General features: G+C 37.6%; 2 protein-coding genes and 1 long non-coding RNA gene across 3 annotated transcripts; all 3 read right to left on the bottom strand.

Moving 5' to 3' along the window:
* Positions 1 to 5,445: 5,445 nt before the first annotated feature.
* On the bottom strand, positions 5,446 to 7,090 carry LOC141588524 (uncharacterized). Its single transcript, XM_074409962.1, has 4 exons — positions 7,073 to 7,090; positions 6,796 to 6,919; positions 6,341 to 6,582; positions 5,446 to 6,057 (listed from the first exon to the last, which is right to left on the bottom strand). The coding sequence occupies exons 1-4, from the start codon at positions 7,088 to 7,090 to the stop codon at positions 5,446 to 5,448; spliced, it is 996 nt and encodes a 331-aa protein (XP_074266063.1).
* A 514-nt stretch (positions 7,091 to 7,604) lies between these two features.
* On the bottom strand, positions 7,605 to 8,395 carry LOC141658922 (uncharacterized). The gene is made up of 4 exons (XR_012549525.1): positions 8,369 to 8,395; positions 8,171 to 8,243; positions 7,966 to 8,064; positions 7,605 to 7,764 (listed from the first exon to the last, which is right to left on the bottom strand). It is a non-coding gene; the product is annotated as an uncharacterized LOC141658922 (long non-coding RNA).
* A 169-nt stretch (positions 8,396 to 8,564) lies between these two features.
* LOC141588523 (uncharacterized) lies at positions 8,565 to 9,961 on the bottom strand. The gene is made up of 4 exons (XM_074409961.1): positions 9,836 to 9,961; positions 9,457 to 9,723; positions 8,841 to 9,366; positions 8,565 to 8,725 (listed from the first exon to the last, which is right to left on the bottom strand). The coding sequence occupies exons 1-4, from the start codon at positions 9,959 to 9,961 to the stop codon at positions 8,565 to 8,567; spliced, it is 1,080 nt and encodes a 359-aa protein (XP_074266062.1).
* Positions 9,962 to 16,431: the final 6,470 nt, after the last annotated feature.

Here is a 16,431-nt window from a genome sequence, read left to right as displayed (position 1 = left end):
TCTAACAACAAGTCACAGTGAAGGTTTTAAGATTGTGTCAAGGGGCTCGAAAATAGTTTCCAAACGATGCAAGTGCTTCGTGCTTGCTAGTGAGACAGGAAAGAGGGTGTTGCATGCTTGCCAGTATATACACGATCGTGACTCGATCCTTTATGCACCTGCATCTGATCGGATCAGGCTAATTCACGATTACTTTGATACACTCAGGGAATATCCTGCTGCTTATGATCTTGCTTACGATTTGTATTATAAGTCAGTCGATGTTGTTGACCTTGACTGACTTTTTACGTTATGTCATGTATTTTCTGAATCACATTTTGGTTGTTTCTAGGAAAGAATGTATTTTGGCTATTATGTAATTTAAAATTCTCTCTGGTTGTAATTTAGTACGTTATTTTGTTTTACGAAGGCTTATGTAGGTTGTATGTAATTTGAAATTGTCTTTGAATCCTTATTCAAAGAGGCTTTCTTTTGATTCTCTTTGTGTTTTTCTTTATACTTCCGTGTTCTTCTTATTGTGTTGTTACTGTTGTATTATAACGATTCTATTATTATCCTAGGCATATGTTCCTGCACTTTTTGTATAATTGGTCTACCTCTAGTGTTATTCTAGTCATTTTAAGTGTGTCCTGTCACTGGTTGGTTTGTAACCCTACTGTTAATGTCCTGTTATTTTTGGGCAAATATTAGTTTGAGTAATTGTTAGTGTTCTGTTATTCTGCTATTACCCTACTCTCATTCTGCCGTCATTATTAAAAAGTCCAGCTGAATACCTATTTATCATTGAAAGTGATCCTGATTTTTATTTTCCCGATAGTACAACTGAAAATGAAGTTAAGAATCAAATCCGCACCTTCATCAAAGTCTACTCACCCGTCATCATCAAATTCTCCGGGCCCGTCTCCATCCAAATCCCTTGACACATCTCCATCAAAGAGCACTGCTTCTCAGAGGAGTACTTGTAGTCAAGCAATATGTACAAGTGAACCACCCACGAGAAAAACCAAACGAAAGGCTGAGACCCAAGTTGTGAAGTTGTCCTCTAGTCTACCAAAGACTAGCAGTAAGTTGGCTAGGAAAGTTAAGCGTGAGAAGGGAGTTGTGATACGTAGCAACCAACCTCAGGCGGGAGATGCCGCAGAAAATAACCAAGTGTATGTACTACTGTTATTCTACTTTTATTTTGCTGTTATTTTACTTTTAATATGTTACTTTCGTGTTATTTTGCTATTATTCTGCTGCTCCTTTTGTTATCTTAAATGTTTTCAGCATTTATCTGTAATGCATTGCTTATTTTTTCCCCTTTGTGTACAGTGCCGATCCATTTATTAGCTGCTATCGGCATGCTTTTCTTATCAAAGTTATTGAAACCCTCACCGAGGAACAGAAGGAGGCTGTTAGGGAAATTGGATTCGGGGGTTTACTTGAGTTGAAACTTTCTGCCCTCCCCCATACCATGTTCCGGGAGATCATATATGCTTTTAGAAGTGGGAAGTTTTTTGAAATATATGAAAACGAGAAGAACGAGTTGACTGAAGATGATGTGCACGATATATTTGGTTTACCAAATTCTGGACCAAAATTGGATTTGGTTATTACTGGGTTTCCGGGTTCTGCAGACGCTGATGGAGAAGCTTTGAAGCGTGCTTGGCGTGAGAAGTATGGTATCGCTAATAACAAAAGTGGGATACCACAATAAAGTTCAGGACACCCTCTTAGCGTCTTTGGTTGCTGATGATGAGCTTAAGAAGACTTTTGTTCTTTTTGCTATGTCGTGTTTTGTTGCTCATGTGTCGGGTTTTGTGGTTGATCTTAGACTTCTAAGCGCTGTGGAAGATGTTTCTAGGATCAAGGAAGTTAATTGGTGTCAGTTTGTGTTTTCAGACTTCGTGACTTCTGTGCGTGAATCCCTTAACGGGAGAAAAAATATTCGGTGTTGTTTAGTGCTTTTGGCTATCACCTATTTTCACCGTTATTTCTTTAGCGGTGATCAGGTGAATAATGAGCTATCGCTAATAACATTGGGATTTAAAGTCTTTCAGTGAGAGGTTGCAGCGTGAGGAAGCTGCTGGTGCTCTGGGCACTGGGGAGCGTTCAGACATTGCTTTCCCATTGTCACATCCAAACATCGTTGGCTCTGGTCAACGTCGATGTCTTGTGCTGGATCTACCTGCTGATATTCTTACAGATGAGCAAGTACATTCCGCAGCGGTCGACGTAAGTACCTGTTTGGTTGTTTTTTGTCGAATCATTCTAAAATGTTTACCCTTTTTGTTATTCTGTTATTGTCTTAAAGTATTAGTTCTCTGACTGCTATTATTCTACGATTATTCCACTGTTATTCCTCAGTTTTCCTGCTGTCATTGCACTGTTATTCTTTTTTTATTCAAATTGTTACTCCACTGTTATGCTACTGTTATTCTAATATTACTCCACTGTTACTTATTCTGCTGTTAATGTACTGTTATTCATTTGTTATTTTATTACTCCTCTGTTATGCTAGTGTTATTCTACTATTAATTCACTGTTATTTATTCTGCTGTTAGTGTACTATTATTCCTCTGTTATTCTACTATTATTGCACTGTTATTATGTTTTGGAATTCAGTTTTAAGTAAAATTTTGGGATTTTATCTTGACAGGATGTTCATGAACTTATATTGCTTAATGAGAGGGACTCTCATATTTTATGCCGCCGATACTTGGAAAGGGCGGAAGTAATAAAGTCGAAGATGATAAAGAAGAACCAGCAGGCTATGCGTCAAGCACCTACTGCTAAGTTGCCCAACCAAGTAACCCGACGAGCTGCTAAAGAAAGCACGACTGAACAGTCAGAAAAAGTGCATTGTGAAGGGTCAGAGAACTTGGTTGCCACCCCATCTTTCTTCACGGATCAAGTTATCCGTGAGTTGGACGAACGGGTTAAGCACGTATTGGCTATTTAAGCGGCAAATAAATCGCGATCAACTTTTCCTGAAGAACCAGCTTCCAAAAAAGCTAGACATGAAGATGTCATTATTGAACCTCCATCATTTAATCTGTTTTCTCAATTTTATGAGGAGTGTGTCGGGCTTTCGGATGTGCATCCAACTATAGTTGAAAAGGAGGGTGTTGAACATAGTCCCGTCATTAAACAAAGTGCAAAGGTGGGGACTCCACAATTGTCACCCTACGATTTAGATGCTATTACGACGGATATCTGTGCTGACATTCAGTTTCATTATGGAGAGCCACATGATGTTGGTGAGAAAGTAGTTGATGTGGGGGACGTTAACAATGATGTGGAGGATGTTAACATTCAAGTTGAAGACTATCTTTTTGATAATTCGTCAGAGGACGTGCCTAATACTGTTGAGTGTACACCGGTAGATGTTCAAGCAACTCAAATTCCAAAGACTGATGCTTGTTTGCTTGAGACATAGTTGACGGATACCGCTGCTGGCGTTCCAATGCCTAATGACACTCAACAGTCCACTAAAATTGGCAGTGAAGCATTTGTGACTGCAGAAGAGGAAGTAGCCGAAGTGGTGATGTCTTGTCATGCAGACTTATTGCTTGGGGCAGCGTCTGAGATAAATAATTCTAACAAACAGGATTCTGAGGTTGTGTTGGAGGACGGTACTGTTGTTGGTGAGGGTGTCCTAGAGGACAATGGCGTTGATGGTTTGAATGCTCCTAATATTGGTACAAGTTATTTGCTGCACTCTTCTGTACATGAGGTGTAACACTCCCATTTATTTAAGAGCCTTTACTAAGCATTCCTAGATAAATGAACGTGTTACCATCTCAGTTACCTGAGGTAGTGAGTACAAAGGTAAACGAAACCACAGTACTTTAAATAAATATAATGTTTAAATGGTCTTATTACATAATCCAAATTAAATAACTAAATTAATAAATACAACTGCAGCGGAAAAACTAAATAATACGAATAATAAATATTGTTTGTTCTTCTAAGGTGATCTAGACAGCTCAGTAAAAGCCATATCCTCTCGCCCTTCAGCTCCCCTTCTAAGCCAGCTCAAATACTTGAAATCAATCTGCTCCCCAATTATTGGTTCATCACATGTGTTTAATGAATACACGGTCAACCCAACGGTTGAGTAGGAATATCTAAACAACAAGAATTATACAACGATAAGACAAATTAATTAAATCAATTACTCAGTTCCTGTTTACAAGCCAACCATCCTCATCCTCCGAGACACCTATAAAACAATGGCACTCCGAGACACCCTTGTATAAACCGCCACCCCTTGTCCAGTTTATACAGCCATAACTATCTCCGAGATACCCTTTTATATACCGCCACCCCTGGTCCGGTTCTTCAAATATAACCCGCCACCCCTGGTCCGGGTACTCAAACAACAATACCAATATGCAATACGGATAATAATATTTCAACAGATGAACAATAATCATCCAACATCCAACATCCAACATCCAACATCCAATTCTCGATTATTAATCAACAGATAAATTACAGATACACATTCAAGTTGAATAGATAACCTATCTCAGCGGCAAATCCAATAAAGCAGTCTAATAAAATAATCAGAAATACTCCACTTCAAAACCGTCACCTAAACGAAATATTATAATTTAACTATTAATTATTCAATTCATTATTAATTTAATTAATTACAATATAATTTAATTAATTATTTTCCCCGAATTAATAAATACGTAAACCCGACTTTTTTTTTTTTGGGAAAATGTAAGCTTTCATATAAAATAATAGAGACCATACATCCAATTCGAGCCTAGGAATTTACTTTTTGGTAATCCCTTAGGTTCTAAGTTTCATGACCCAAGATATTACATTCATTTTCTTACTTTTCAACGTAATCAAACTTAGCCTATTTCGAACATCAAGTTTAACCTGATCTACAAGTTTCTCCGGACGCAAGAGAACATCTTCAACATAACATCTATTCCTGCATAACCAAATGTGGTATAGCAGGACAGCCAAGATGATCCCTATCACTTTCTTTTTACAGGAAGATCTGAACCGAGTGTGCAGCCACCGTTGGACACAATTCTGTGTAGGTAGCTGTACCTTGCACCAATCCGCCATTAACTTGCAGCAAGTTGAATTATAAGCACAACTGAGAAAGAGGTGGTTATGGTCTTCAGGATACAAGCCACATATGTAGCATAAATTCCGAGAAGTAATTCGCATTTTTATCAGACGAACTTGAGTGAGGAGCCTTTACTGAATGATGAGCCAGCTGATAAAGTAATGCTTTGGAATCAGCCATCTGTTAAGAATCCAAGGATGCCAGTCCACAGCTGCAACCTCAGGCCTTAACCAAGAGTAGCCAGTCCTGATGAAGTTAGCATTTCCTTGTCTCCAATTGCCATACATAAAATCCTTAAGAATATCCTTCACCTGACATATTTTCCTCCATGCCCAACTCATGCTATTAGTAGGTTTATAGTCTTTTCAATCCTTCCCTTTAATATAAATAGCGTGCACCCAATTAACCCACAAGTGGTCAGCTTTCTTCTCCACCCACCAGACATACTTTCCTAAAGCAGCAGTGTTCCAAGTTACTAGATCAGTTATGCCCAGACCTCCTTGTCTCTTAGGTCTACAAATTTTCTCCCAATCCACTAGAGCTGGACTACCTTTGATCTCTTTACCATGCCATAGATAGTCTCTCCACATAACCTCAATATTCTTGAAGACTGTTCGAGGTAGAATAAATATTCTTGCCCAGTAATTATGCAGAGTACTAAATATAGACTTTATTAAAACTATACGGCCAACATAAGAGAGGTGTCTGGAGCCTATCCCACGAATCCTATCATCCATCTTCTCAACTAAACAAGCACAATCAAGTACTGATAATCTCTTAGAGGAAACATTGACTCCCAAATACTTGAATGGAACCTTTCCTCTATTCATTCCCATAGCCATTTCAACACTGTTTATGAGCATTTCATCCACTCCATTACAGTAAAAAGTGGACTTGGTTTTGTTAATTGTCAGCCTAGAAACTTTAGAAAAGTGTTCACAAGCACTTAGCATAAGCTCAATAGATCTCCTTTCCCCCTTGCAGAATAAAATTAAATCATCAGCAAAGCAAAGATGAGTTAATCCTATTCGTTTGCATAAAGGATGAAATTTAAACCGTTTATGTTGCTGCATCTCCATCAACACTCTGCTCAAATAATCTAGGAATAAGGTAAAAAGAAGAGGAGAAAGGGGGTCACCCTGTCTCAATCCTCTCTTGCCTTTAAAAAAACCCAAACGTTTCACCATTCAGAGAAATAGAATAAGAAGAAGAGGAAATGCATTCCATGATTAGCTTTACTATTTGCTCAGGAAAGCCAACCTTGATAAACATATCATGCACAAAGGACCACTCCACCGAGTCATAGGCTTTTTGGAGGTCTAACTTCATCAGGATCATAGGTGAGCATTTCTTTCTTTTGTACAACTTGATTAAATCTTGACATATTAAGATGTTTCCAACAATATCATGGCCTGCCACAAAAGCACTCTGAGAAGGACTTGTAATGTCAGGGAGGATCTTCTTCAGTCTACTACAAATAACTTTGGACAAACACTTGTAAACTGTATTGCAGCACGCAATAGGTCTTAATTGCATAACTGTCTCAGGGATGTCAACCTTTGGGACAAGAGTAATAATGGTATTATTACACTATTTAAGTAATTTACCAGAATTGAACACATCTTTTATGGCTTCAGTGATCTCTCTCCCAATAATATGCCAACTGTCTTTGAAGAACTAGCTACTATATCCGTCTGGTCCAGGGGACTTGTTACCAGGGATATCATACATAGCTGCTTTCACTTCATCATCACTAATAGGTGCTAACAGGATAGCATGGTGTCTTTCATTTAAGCACCTACCATTTCTAACCACCCTTCCATTAAGTGACTGTACTTCCTGAGAAGTACCCAAAATATGTTGATAATACTCTTCAAAAGCTTTTTTTGATGTCAGTATAGGTGCTGCAAAGATTGTTTTTCATATCCCTCACTTTATTTCGTGATCTTCTTCTTTTGATACTTGAATGAAAAAAATGAGTGTCACTACTACAGAAATCATGAAGGACATCGGACTTCTAGACACATGGACATCGGATTATAGGCCGATGTAGAGTTCAGTCCCGTCCATATGGGGTGTAATGGACATGGGACTTTAAACCGATGTCCATTAATATATGCACATCGGATTTTTAAATATATCCGATGTCCATATGAGTAATGAACATCAGATTTTAACATTAATCCGATGTCCATATGTGTAATGTACATCAGATTTTTATAGAAAGCCCATGTCCTTTGAAGCTAGAATTACATCGAACTTTTATAAATCCGCTGTCCTTTATATTGTTTTTTTTTTTAAAAAAAAATTTGAAAAGAGCAGGCCAATTCATATTGCATTACACCAATTTGAATGCCAAAACATTAATACAAAACATGCCAACTGCCATTCAACCAAAATGATCAATTTCAATTAATAAAAACCGATCCCAATCAACATACAACGCAACCGTCTCCGTCATCCGAATTCAACAACTAACGAACAACAACAAAGGCCATAACAAATCCCAGCCAACATAACATATGGTCTTACAGATCATGTAATCAGTTTTTCAAAATGCAACTACCTAATACATTACTACGCTAGCTAGCTATCTACGGCTAGATATTGAGAAAATAGTTCGCCCACAAGTCCCGAACCTCATCTAATTCTTCTTGTGAATATGGCGTGGTGTCTTGAAAAACCTGTAATGCATATTAATGACAATGGGGCAGTCAGACATGGCCTCACAAGGGCAGCTTCATATAAGCTAATAATTAAGGGAAGAGGGTGCAGGAGCTAGCTCATTGAATTGGCAGCAGGTTCGCCCACAATGCGTATAGGCAGCAGGTCAAAGTAGGATAATTACTTGAAAAAATACCGAGTTTTGCTATGTCGAAACTGACCTCATTGATAGCTTTTGTTGGATTAGAACGCGTGACGATTTCCAGCATGTACCTCATGACGTAGTACCCGCATTCTACAACACCTTGTTGACGAGCACACTAAAACAACAACTCGACAAGAATTAAACCAATAACATGACTTTGTCAATTAAAAGTGATTGATGATCAGACATTGAATTTGTCGTCATAATAAGCAACAACTTACATTATGTTGCAGCCATTGCGGTGCTTGAGAACGCATTCTTTCCCCACCATTGTAGCCGTATACTCTTACCGATCTAAATATAAACATGGTTTCAAATAAATGATTGTCAGCCAATAATAGTTGCCATTTTTAATGTTCTAATCAGTTGAACATTTATTTATGTGCATATCAATAAATGAACTATTAAGATGAACTTACGCATTAATTAAAGATCTCAACTTTGACTAAGACCGACTTTCCTAGTGAGTCGAACCAATGCACTTGATTATGATCAAGCAACGTCGATCAACGAGCATCCAATGATCCTTTGTAAATAATTTGTAACTTATTTACATGATAATCAATAATAAATGGTGACAGTTTTGTTTATTTAAAAGGCAAGGTTGATCAGCACTTACTCATCGTAATATGGAGTGATGTAAAATTTCCTTTTCAAGTCTTTCATCCTTTTAGAAAGTATGGTTACTGCTTTATCTGAGGCATAGCCTATTTGTGAAATAATTTCTAGACATAAGAACCCGTACATTTCTTTGGTCACGGATGCTATCCAAGTACCTATAACAATATACGTATAAGTATAACCAACATTTACGGTAAATAATCAACCTTTTCCATGGAAGCAGATTAAAAGTTAAAGGAACGAGCGTAACGAGTAGCTTCGCAAACCTACTCGACGTGGTGGCAGTAGATGTTGCAGTTTGAATAACCAATACAGTAGATGTTGCTGATTGAATAACCAATGCAAAACTAAATAATGAGATGCAATAATTGTAGTATACATACCCAAGAAAAGTGTCAATGACTCCAAGGGAGATCTTATTCATGTTCAACAATGAAGCTATGTCTTCCTTGGCGAGGCGCAACCTTTTCTTGGATCCTAGGACATTTTCGATCAAATTAACATCGGTCACTTGATTATCGCGCATCACACTAACTACCCTTGTCAGTAATCGTCTACAATCATAATTTTGGTCCAAAAGCGCTTTCAACTGGTTGTTTGATCTTGTCACTGATCCACCACCACTTATCTTACTTTTACCACTTTCTACTTTCTGGGAATTAGAAGTTCCAGATGTCTTCCGTCTTTTGGGTTTAGGTGTCGTCGCAGTCTTTTCCGTAATCTTTTCCCCAGTCTGTTCCCCCATCTTCTCCCCTGTCTTCTCCCCTCTCTCTGATTCCAGGTTTTTCTGACATTCCTGGGAAAAAAGAATTACACCTATAATTATTAGAGCTTGCTTTCTGTGGCAAGAACTAAAAAAAGACGGTTAACTGTATGGCTTTCATACCTTTACGTAGCGTAAAGTGATTCCATTTTTCGGCCAAAGTACAAAGGAACCAAGGGCATCACCAACAGTAGCAAATTCCTCAGTTGGTATAGGTAATGGTGTGTCATCCTTACCTTCCATGAGAACGTAAATGCATACCCTGAACGTTTCTGCTCCAATTTTTTTACCGTGACAAACTGATGCCTGACTTGTGGTCTTGAATACTCGTCCAAGTGCCACCTTAGTGAAGTCATCAGTATCTTGCACAGCTAGCTCACATTCAAATCCCTGCGGAGCAGTGGACAAGCAAGCAACCAGCAGCATAAGTAAAATGTTTATTATCAATTCAGAAATATATATATGATCACTAACATAGTCAATTGTTGCTAGATTTAATTACCTTCTCAGGTATGGCATCAAATGGATCAGAAATATGATCACTAACATTCCCACTGTTGCAATTCATCTCGACCTCAGCTGCGTCTTTCTCATTGTGAACGGAATAACTAACATTCCCATTTGTCATTTCTCCCCATCATTTTTTCAAAGTCTTTATAAACCTCTGACCTCACTTGTTCTGTGATCTGCTTTGTAAGCTTCTCTAAAAACTCTGGTGAAATGACAGTAGTACTCTCATCTCGAGTTCGTTTGCATCGCCAAATCGCTTATGCCCGACTCGACCCCCAACACCTCTAACACGACCATAATGCTCAGCAGTTCCAAGCGCTTTTGTCAATTCATCAACTTTTTCCCTAGGTACAAATTCTCCTTTCTTGACCTTTTTCTTCAACACTTCCTGTTTGCAATTATTTTCATTAAATTGTAGCACATGGCATGGAGTATTATATATGATTTTTCTTGAGTAGTGATAAACGAAATGGAGTACTCACCAGCTCTTCAACTATTTTTCGGTCTCGAATTTATACATGCTCCGTCATTGCCTACTCTTCCCTCTATCCATAAGTCACCTCGTTTTATGATAGTTGGGGTTTGACTACTTTCTTCTGCTGAGTCGTCTATCCCCGTTCCTTTCTCTTTTTCTTGTTCTTTGATCTTCAATTTTGCTTTCAATTTTTCTTCCAATTTCTGCTTGGCTTTTCGATATCCTCCACGAGACATTCTGTGAGGGTACTTGTTCTTACTCGCCTCTGCTAAAGCAACCTTACTTATAGCCCTGCAAAAATAAAAGAGAACGACTTATTAGCGAGAATACGAACTTATTTATTACTACCAAAGATGATACTAAAATATAAACGAATCGAATCTAAGTACTTACTTTAAATTCTTCTAACGATCGAGACTCTTTAAACTCCTTCCATACTTGATTTGATGTAAGGATACTTCTTTTACCGGATCAGTCTCAACAGCAACTTTCGACCTTTAGGGGTTTTCGATAAACATACACTGCAGTCAATTTTGACTTAAAGTTTGTCCACGTGGTATTTGCAATTTTGATAACTTCTTTGGTACTTTGTCTTTGGAATGTCAAAACCCGACTACAAATGCCAAAACATCATATGTGATTTCGAATGTCCAAAATTTGTCATTAATAATAAGCGGGAAAATTAATTAGTATCTTACCAAAACCTCATCCCAAATCTTGACTTAAGCTCCTCTCCCACATGCTTCCATGTACGAATGGTAATTGGCACTTTCGAGCGTCCAAGTAGACCAACATAACTTGTATACTTAGCACCAATCTTCTCAATTGGCTCACCATCAGAATCAAATTCTACTTTAAGCTTTTTACCTTGATCACGTAATGTTGTCAACTCCTTCATAAGCACCACGCTTTTGATCTTTCTTGGACGAGTTGTACTACTACATGGTCTTGATGAAGCCATGATGACCTGCATCAAAATAAATTAAAACAGATCAGAAAATGGACAAAATACAGCGAACATGTACAGCAAGAAAACTATTTTACTGAAACAAGGTAAACTTAATTACCTCCTAGCAGCTAGATGTATGCAATTGCTCTCATAGATATAAAAATCATAAGTAATTGAACATAAGGAAGACATTAGGTCAGATGTTAAAGTAAGGAACAAGTGAAAATAAGTACTGAGTTGAGAGACGACTATTACTTAAAATAACGACCCGTGCTCTGCAGGATGCTTTTTAGGGTGAATTGACTCTCAAAATCAAATTACTCCAAAATACAGCTCTAATGATAAATGATAAGTACAGTGACTTAAACAACTAAAAATAGGAAAGACATTAAAATGAAAATACTGTCTTAAAATAAAAACATAACAAACAAACAGAAAAATGAGTGAGAGCAATTGTCTTAACATAAAAGTCAACCCATAAAGTTGCAAACAAAAACTAGCTACTGATTTTTTCTAGGTCAACCCATAACCCTTCTTCATGGTCATCTCGTAGATAAAAGTCATCTACATCATCAGTAGTCGTAGGCGGCAATCCAGAAGAAAAAGGAGGCAATTCGTCATCCACTTCATCCATTGCTTCTTTAACCACAAATTTCTTCTTACCATGAAGGACAATAGACCACTTCTCATCCATTTGGATCTTTAATATAAAAGATTTGTCTTGCACGATTAGCCATAATGAACGGCTCGATTTGTATCCTTCACGTGAGAAATCTACCAACGTGAAACCCATCCTATCAACTCGAACGCCCTTATTATGCTCAACCCACATACAACGGAAAACGGGTATCCTAAAGCGAACGTAGTCTAACTCCCAAATTTCTTTGATGACCCCAAAGTATGGCTGAGCATCATAAGCAGGTCTAGTATCTTTAGCACTAGCAACACTCATTGACATAGCCATCAAAGCTACTCCACTATTTTGCATAGTACTTCTATCATCTTGATCCTTAGTGTAAAAGGAGTACCCATTGACGTCATAACCTTGATAAGTTAACACATGAAAACTAGGTCCATGTGCTAACCACCTTACCTCATCAGAGACTTTCTCACGCTCAAGTAATGTGACTCGTTATCTACTTCATCGAGAGAACCATTTACGAAATAACCGATTATGCTCCATTGCTAACCACCTTTCTCCTTTAGAAGGATTTTGAGCACTTAGAAGGGTTTGATGCTTCTCTAAATATGGATGCACATCCACCATGTGTTGGAGAATATACAAGTGTGCACGATCAAGGGTTTTGGATTAGCGATTACTACTTTTTTGCCAAGAGTACCTTGTCCCCTGTAGTCTTCCTTCATGTCGAGATGTCGGAAGCCCAATAGGTTCAACATTGGACATGTACTCATTGACAAACTGTAGGGCCTCTTCTGCAATATAACCCTGAATCATACAACCTTCTGGCCTGTTTTGGTTTCTTACATAGGCGGCTAAAGGCTTCATATATCGCTCAAATGGATACATATTTCTTAAAAATACCGGTCCACAAATCTTAATTTCCCTCACCAAATGTACTACTAAGTGCTGCATTATATCGAAAAAGGAAGGAGGGAAAAACATCTCAAGTTCACACATAGTAGTAATAACATCTCGTTGTAATGTATTCAATGTATCTGAGTCAACAACTTTGCTAAATATTGCATTGAAAAAATAGCAAAGTCGAATAATATCTCCCCGAACATGATTAAGCAGAACTCCACGAAGCGCAACGGGTAGTAATTGTTGCATTAAAGTGTGACAATCATGTGATTTCAAACCCACCAGTTTTAAGTCTTTCATAGACACAAGATTTCTTATGTTCGATGAATAGCGTTGCGGAACCTTCACCCCATGTAAACATTCACACACACTTTTTTTTTTCATTTCGTGACAAAGTATAACAAGCTGGGGGTAAATAGGTCCTTGACGCTCTAATTTGTGGTGCTAGTTCTGGTCGTATATTTTGAGCAGCCATATCTTGTCTTGCTTTGACACCATCCTTTGTTTTACCAGGGATGTTGAGAAGTGTGCCAATAAGGCTCTCACACACATTTTTCTCCACGTGCATGACATCAATACAATGTCTCACGGACAAATGTTTCCAATATGGTAAATCCCAAAATATAGACCTCTTTTTATATAAGGTCCCATCACTTCTCTTATAAGGTTTTCCAAAATTATTTTCAATGTTTTTCACTTTCTCATAAACCTCTTTCCCACTTAAAATATTTGGAGGGTTTCTAAGTTCTTGTTTTCCATTAAATGGCTTCATTTTTTTCCTATAAGGGTGTGAACGGTGGAGCAACCTTCTGCTACAAAGGTACACATTCTTTCCTCCATGAACTAAACGATCAGAAATTGTATCCTCCTCACAAATTGGGCAAGCTTTAGCCCCTTTCACAAGTATAACCGAGATAGGTTGCCATATGCGGGAAGTCATTAATGGTGCAAAATATCATGGCACGTAGGTTAAAAGTCTCACCACGATAAGCATCATATACCTCTACCCCTTCATCCCATAATAACTTTAAATCATCCATCAATGGTTCCAAGTAAACATCTATGTCATTTCCAGGTTGCTTAGGCCCGGAAATTAGTAGTGACATCATAAGATATTTACGTTTCATGCATAACCAAGGAGGCAAATTATAAATTGTTAGCAAAACAGGCCACGTACTCATGACTACTTAGATTACCAAATGGATTCATACCATCGGTACATAGTCCAAGCCTTAAATTTCTAGCATCGACCCAAATTCGGAAACAAATGATCTATGCTTTTCCATTGAGTTGAATCGGCGGGATGACGAATTTTGTCATCTAAAATTCTACCATCACCACCAGCATGCCAAATTAAGTTTCTCGCCTCTTTTAAATTTGCAAACATTCTTTTAAATCTTGGGATAATGGGAAGATACCACAAGACTTTAACTGGGACACCTTTACTATTTGTGGAATTCTTTTTCGGCAACTTATAACGTGAACTCCCACACTTTGGACATTTGTCTAATTCTTTATAATCTTTCCGAAACAAAATGCAATCCTTACGACATGCATGTATTTTTACATAATCAACTCCCATTGGACACAAAATTTCTTAGCATCATACGTACGCCTAGGGAGTTCATTGCCTTCCGGTAACATCTGACCCAAAAACTCAAGCAAAGTTGTGAAACTTTTATCACTCCATCCATTTTTAGCCTTTAAACTATACAATTTTAAAGTTCTTTGATAGGCGTGTGAAAGTTGAACCAGGGTACAAGGGTTTTATTGCATCACCAAACAGCCTATCAAACATCTCAATTTCACTTGGGTCTACAGCGGATTTTTTCAAATCATTTATAAGATTGTCTATTCGATCAACATTTTCATCAAAATCCTCTCCCTCAAAGTCGCTATCATCCCCTAAATTACTACACAAAGTGGGCAGCACATCCTCCCCATGCCAAATCCACCTTGTATAACTCTTGTCAATACCATTAATTAGGAGGTGACTTTCCAATTCTACCGCATCAACATACTCATTATTCCCACATTTAACACATGGACAGAAAAGTTGTTCCACATTCTCTGCATTATTCATAGCATGTCTAACAAAATATTCCACCCCTTCCCTATATCTTGAATCCAAACGATCAACAAACATCCATTCGCGATCCATATCCATACTCCAAATTCTTGCAATAATAGGGAAGAGGGTTAAAATCGCTTACTATTTTCGAGTTCATCACTTCACCTAATTACTTAACTCTCTACTCCTTAATTAACATTCTACCTTACTTTTACTCCTTACTTTGTTTATTTACATGCTTTTTATGCTACAACGTATTGATTTGAAAATAGTAAGCAGATTTTCAAACATGCTAATCACAGACCATACATTCACTACACATTCACACATGCTAATCACAGACCATAGAAACCCCCAATTTGAGCATACATTCACATACATTCTTTCACAGACCATACATTCACACAACTACCAACTAATCTGCTCATACAACCACATCAAAAGAGACCCAATTCAACTAAACATTAGAATGATAAGTTTGATAATCTAATAGTCAAGTTTGAAACTTTCGAATGATTATTAAAAAACTAAATGGCAAAATTCAAGCAGAAGCAGTGCCAAAATAATTAATACTGGCTCATCTGCTTATACACAAATTCATCACTTAAACAAACAACAATTCAACTAACAACGAGTATCATTCATATATAAACCAGGAATATAAATGCATGTAATACAATAATAGCAATGTATAATAATAAACCCCCAATTAGATTATCAATTAAATTATAACCCTATAATTCATTCTTGATCAAAATTACAAACAAATCAAAAACCATTTCAAGTAAAATATTCAAATAAACCATAAAATGATCGAGAATAAATATATAAATGATAGGGGAAGATTAATTACCTAATAATAAAGAGCAAAAGAAGAAAAGCGGCAGCAGCTAGGGTTTGATGTCGCGAGGTGATGAGAACGAAGACTGATGATATCGCCGGTGAAGAGAAGAAGGATGATGTCGCCGGTGATGAGAGAAGAAGGGATGAACGATGAAGCAGCAGCAGCAGCTAGGATTTTGGATTTTTGATCGGGTTTTGAAGTGAAGAAGCTAAGGGATGAAGGATGTATAGAGAAGAAAGGGATGATCGAGTAAGCTAAGGGTTTGGGTTTGTCTCAGTATGCTAGTGAAAATAATTTGGGGCGGGGGAATTGTTTTCTTTTTGCGCCCAAATTGAGGATTATATGGACATGGGTTGTAATTTAATCCGATGTCCATTATAATGGACATGGGTTGAAAATAACAACCGATGTCCATATAATATAATTACATCAGACTTTTATAAAAATCCGATGTGCAAACTTATTACATCTGTTTTTTCAAAAATCCGATGTCCATCCACTGATGTCCTTGATGAATTCTGTAGTAGTGTGTTGTCACCTCCCATGTCAAGCCACTTCAGTTTAGCCTTTTGACTCAAATAGGTACTCCTTGCCTTGATCAAAAAATTCAGTTCTTTGGCACATTCTTTTTCAGCAGCACAAAGCGTTTTATTAAGAGGATCAGATCTTAGGCTTTCTTGAAAATGCTTCAAAGAGAGCTCAGTGA

This window comes from Silene latifolia, chromosome 6 (assembly GCF_048544455.1).
Source record: "Silene latifolia isolate original U9 population chromosome 6, ASM4854445v1, whole genome shotgun sequence".
Taxonomy (NCBI): Eukaryota; Viridiplantae; Streptophyta; class Magnoliopsida; order Caryophyllales; family Caryophyllaceae; genus Silene; species Silene latifolia.
The sequence above is the reverse complement of the archived record's forward strand: the minus strand, read 5'-3'. Positions and strand labels throughout refer to the sequence as shown.

Excerpts from the sequence above, each read along its gene's own strand:
- LOC141588524 (XM_074409962.1), bottom strand. Across the intron at positions 6,583-6,795 it reads AGCTATGTATGATATCCCTG|TTTACAAGTGTTTGTCCAAA; the intron begins GTAACAAGTCCC and ends GCTGCAATACAG. Across the intron at positions 6,058-6,340 it reads TGCATGATATGTTTATCAAG|GGGGAAAGGAGATCTATTGA; the intron begins GTTGGCTTTCCT and ends TTATTCTGCAAG.
- LOC141588523 (XM_074409961.1), bottom strand. The coding sequence starts at position 9,961 with ATGACAAATGGGAATGTTAGTTATTCCGTTCACAATGAGAAAGACGCA. Across the intron at positions 9,724-9,835 it reads TTGATGCCATACCTGAGAAG|GGATTTGAATGTGAGCTAGC; the intron begins GTAATTAAATCT and ends ACTGCTCCGCAG. Across the intron at positions 8,726-8,840 it reads ATCTACTGCCACCACGTCGA|GTACTTGGATAGCATCCGTG; the intron begins GTAGGTTTGCGA and ends ATATTGTTATAG.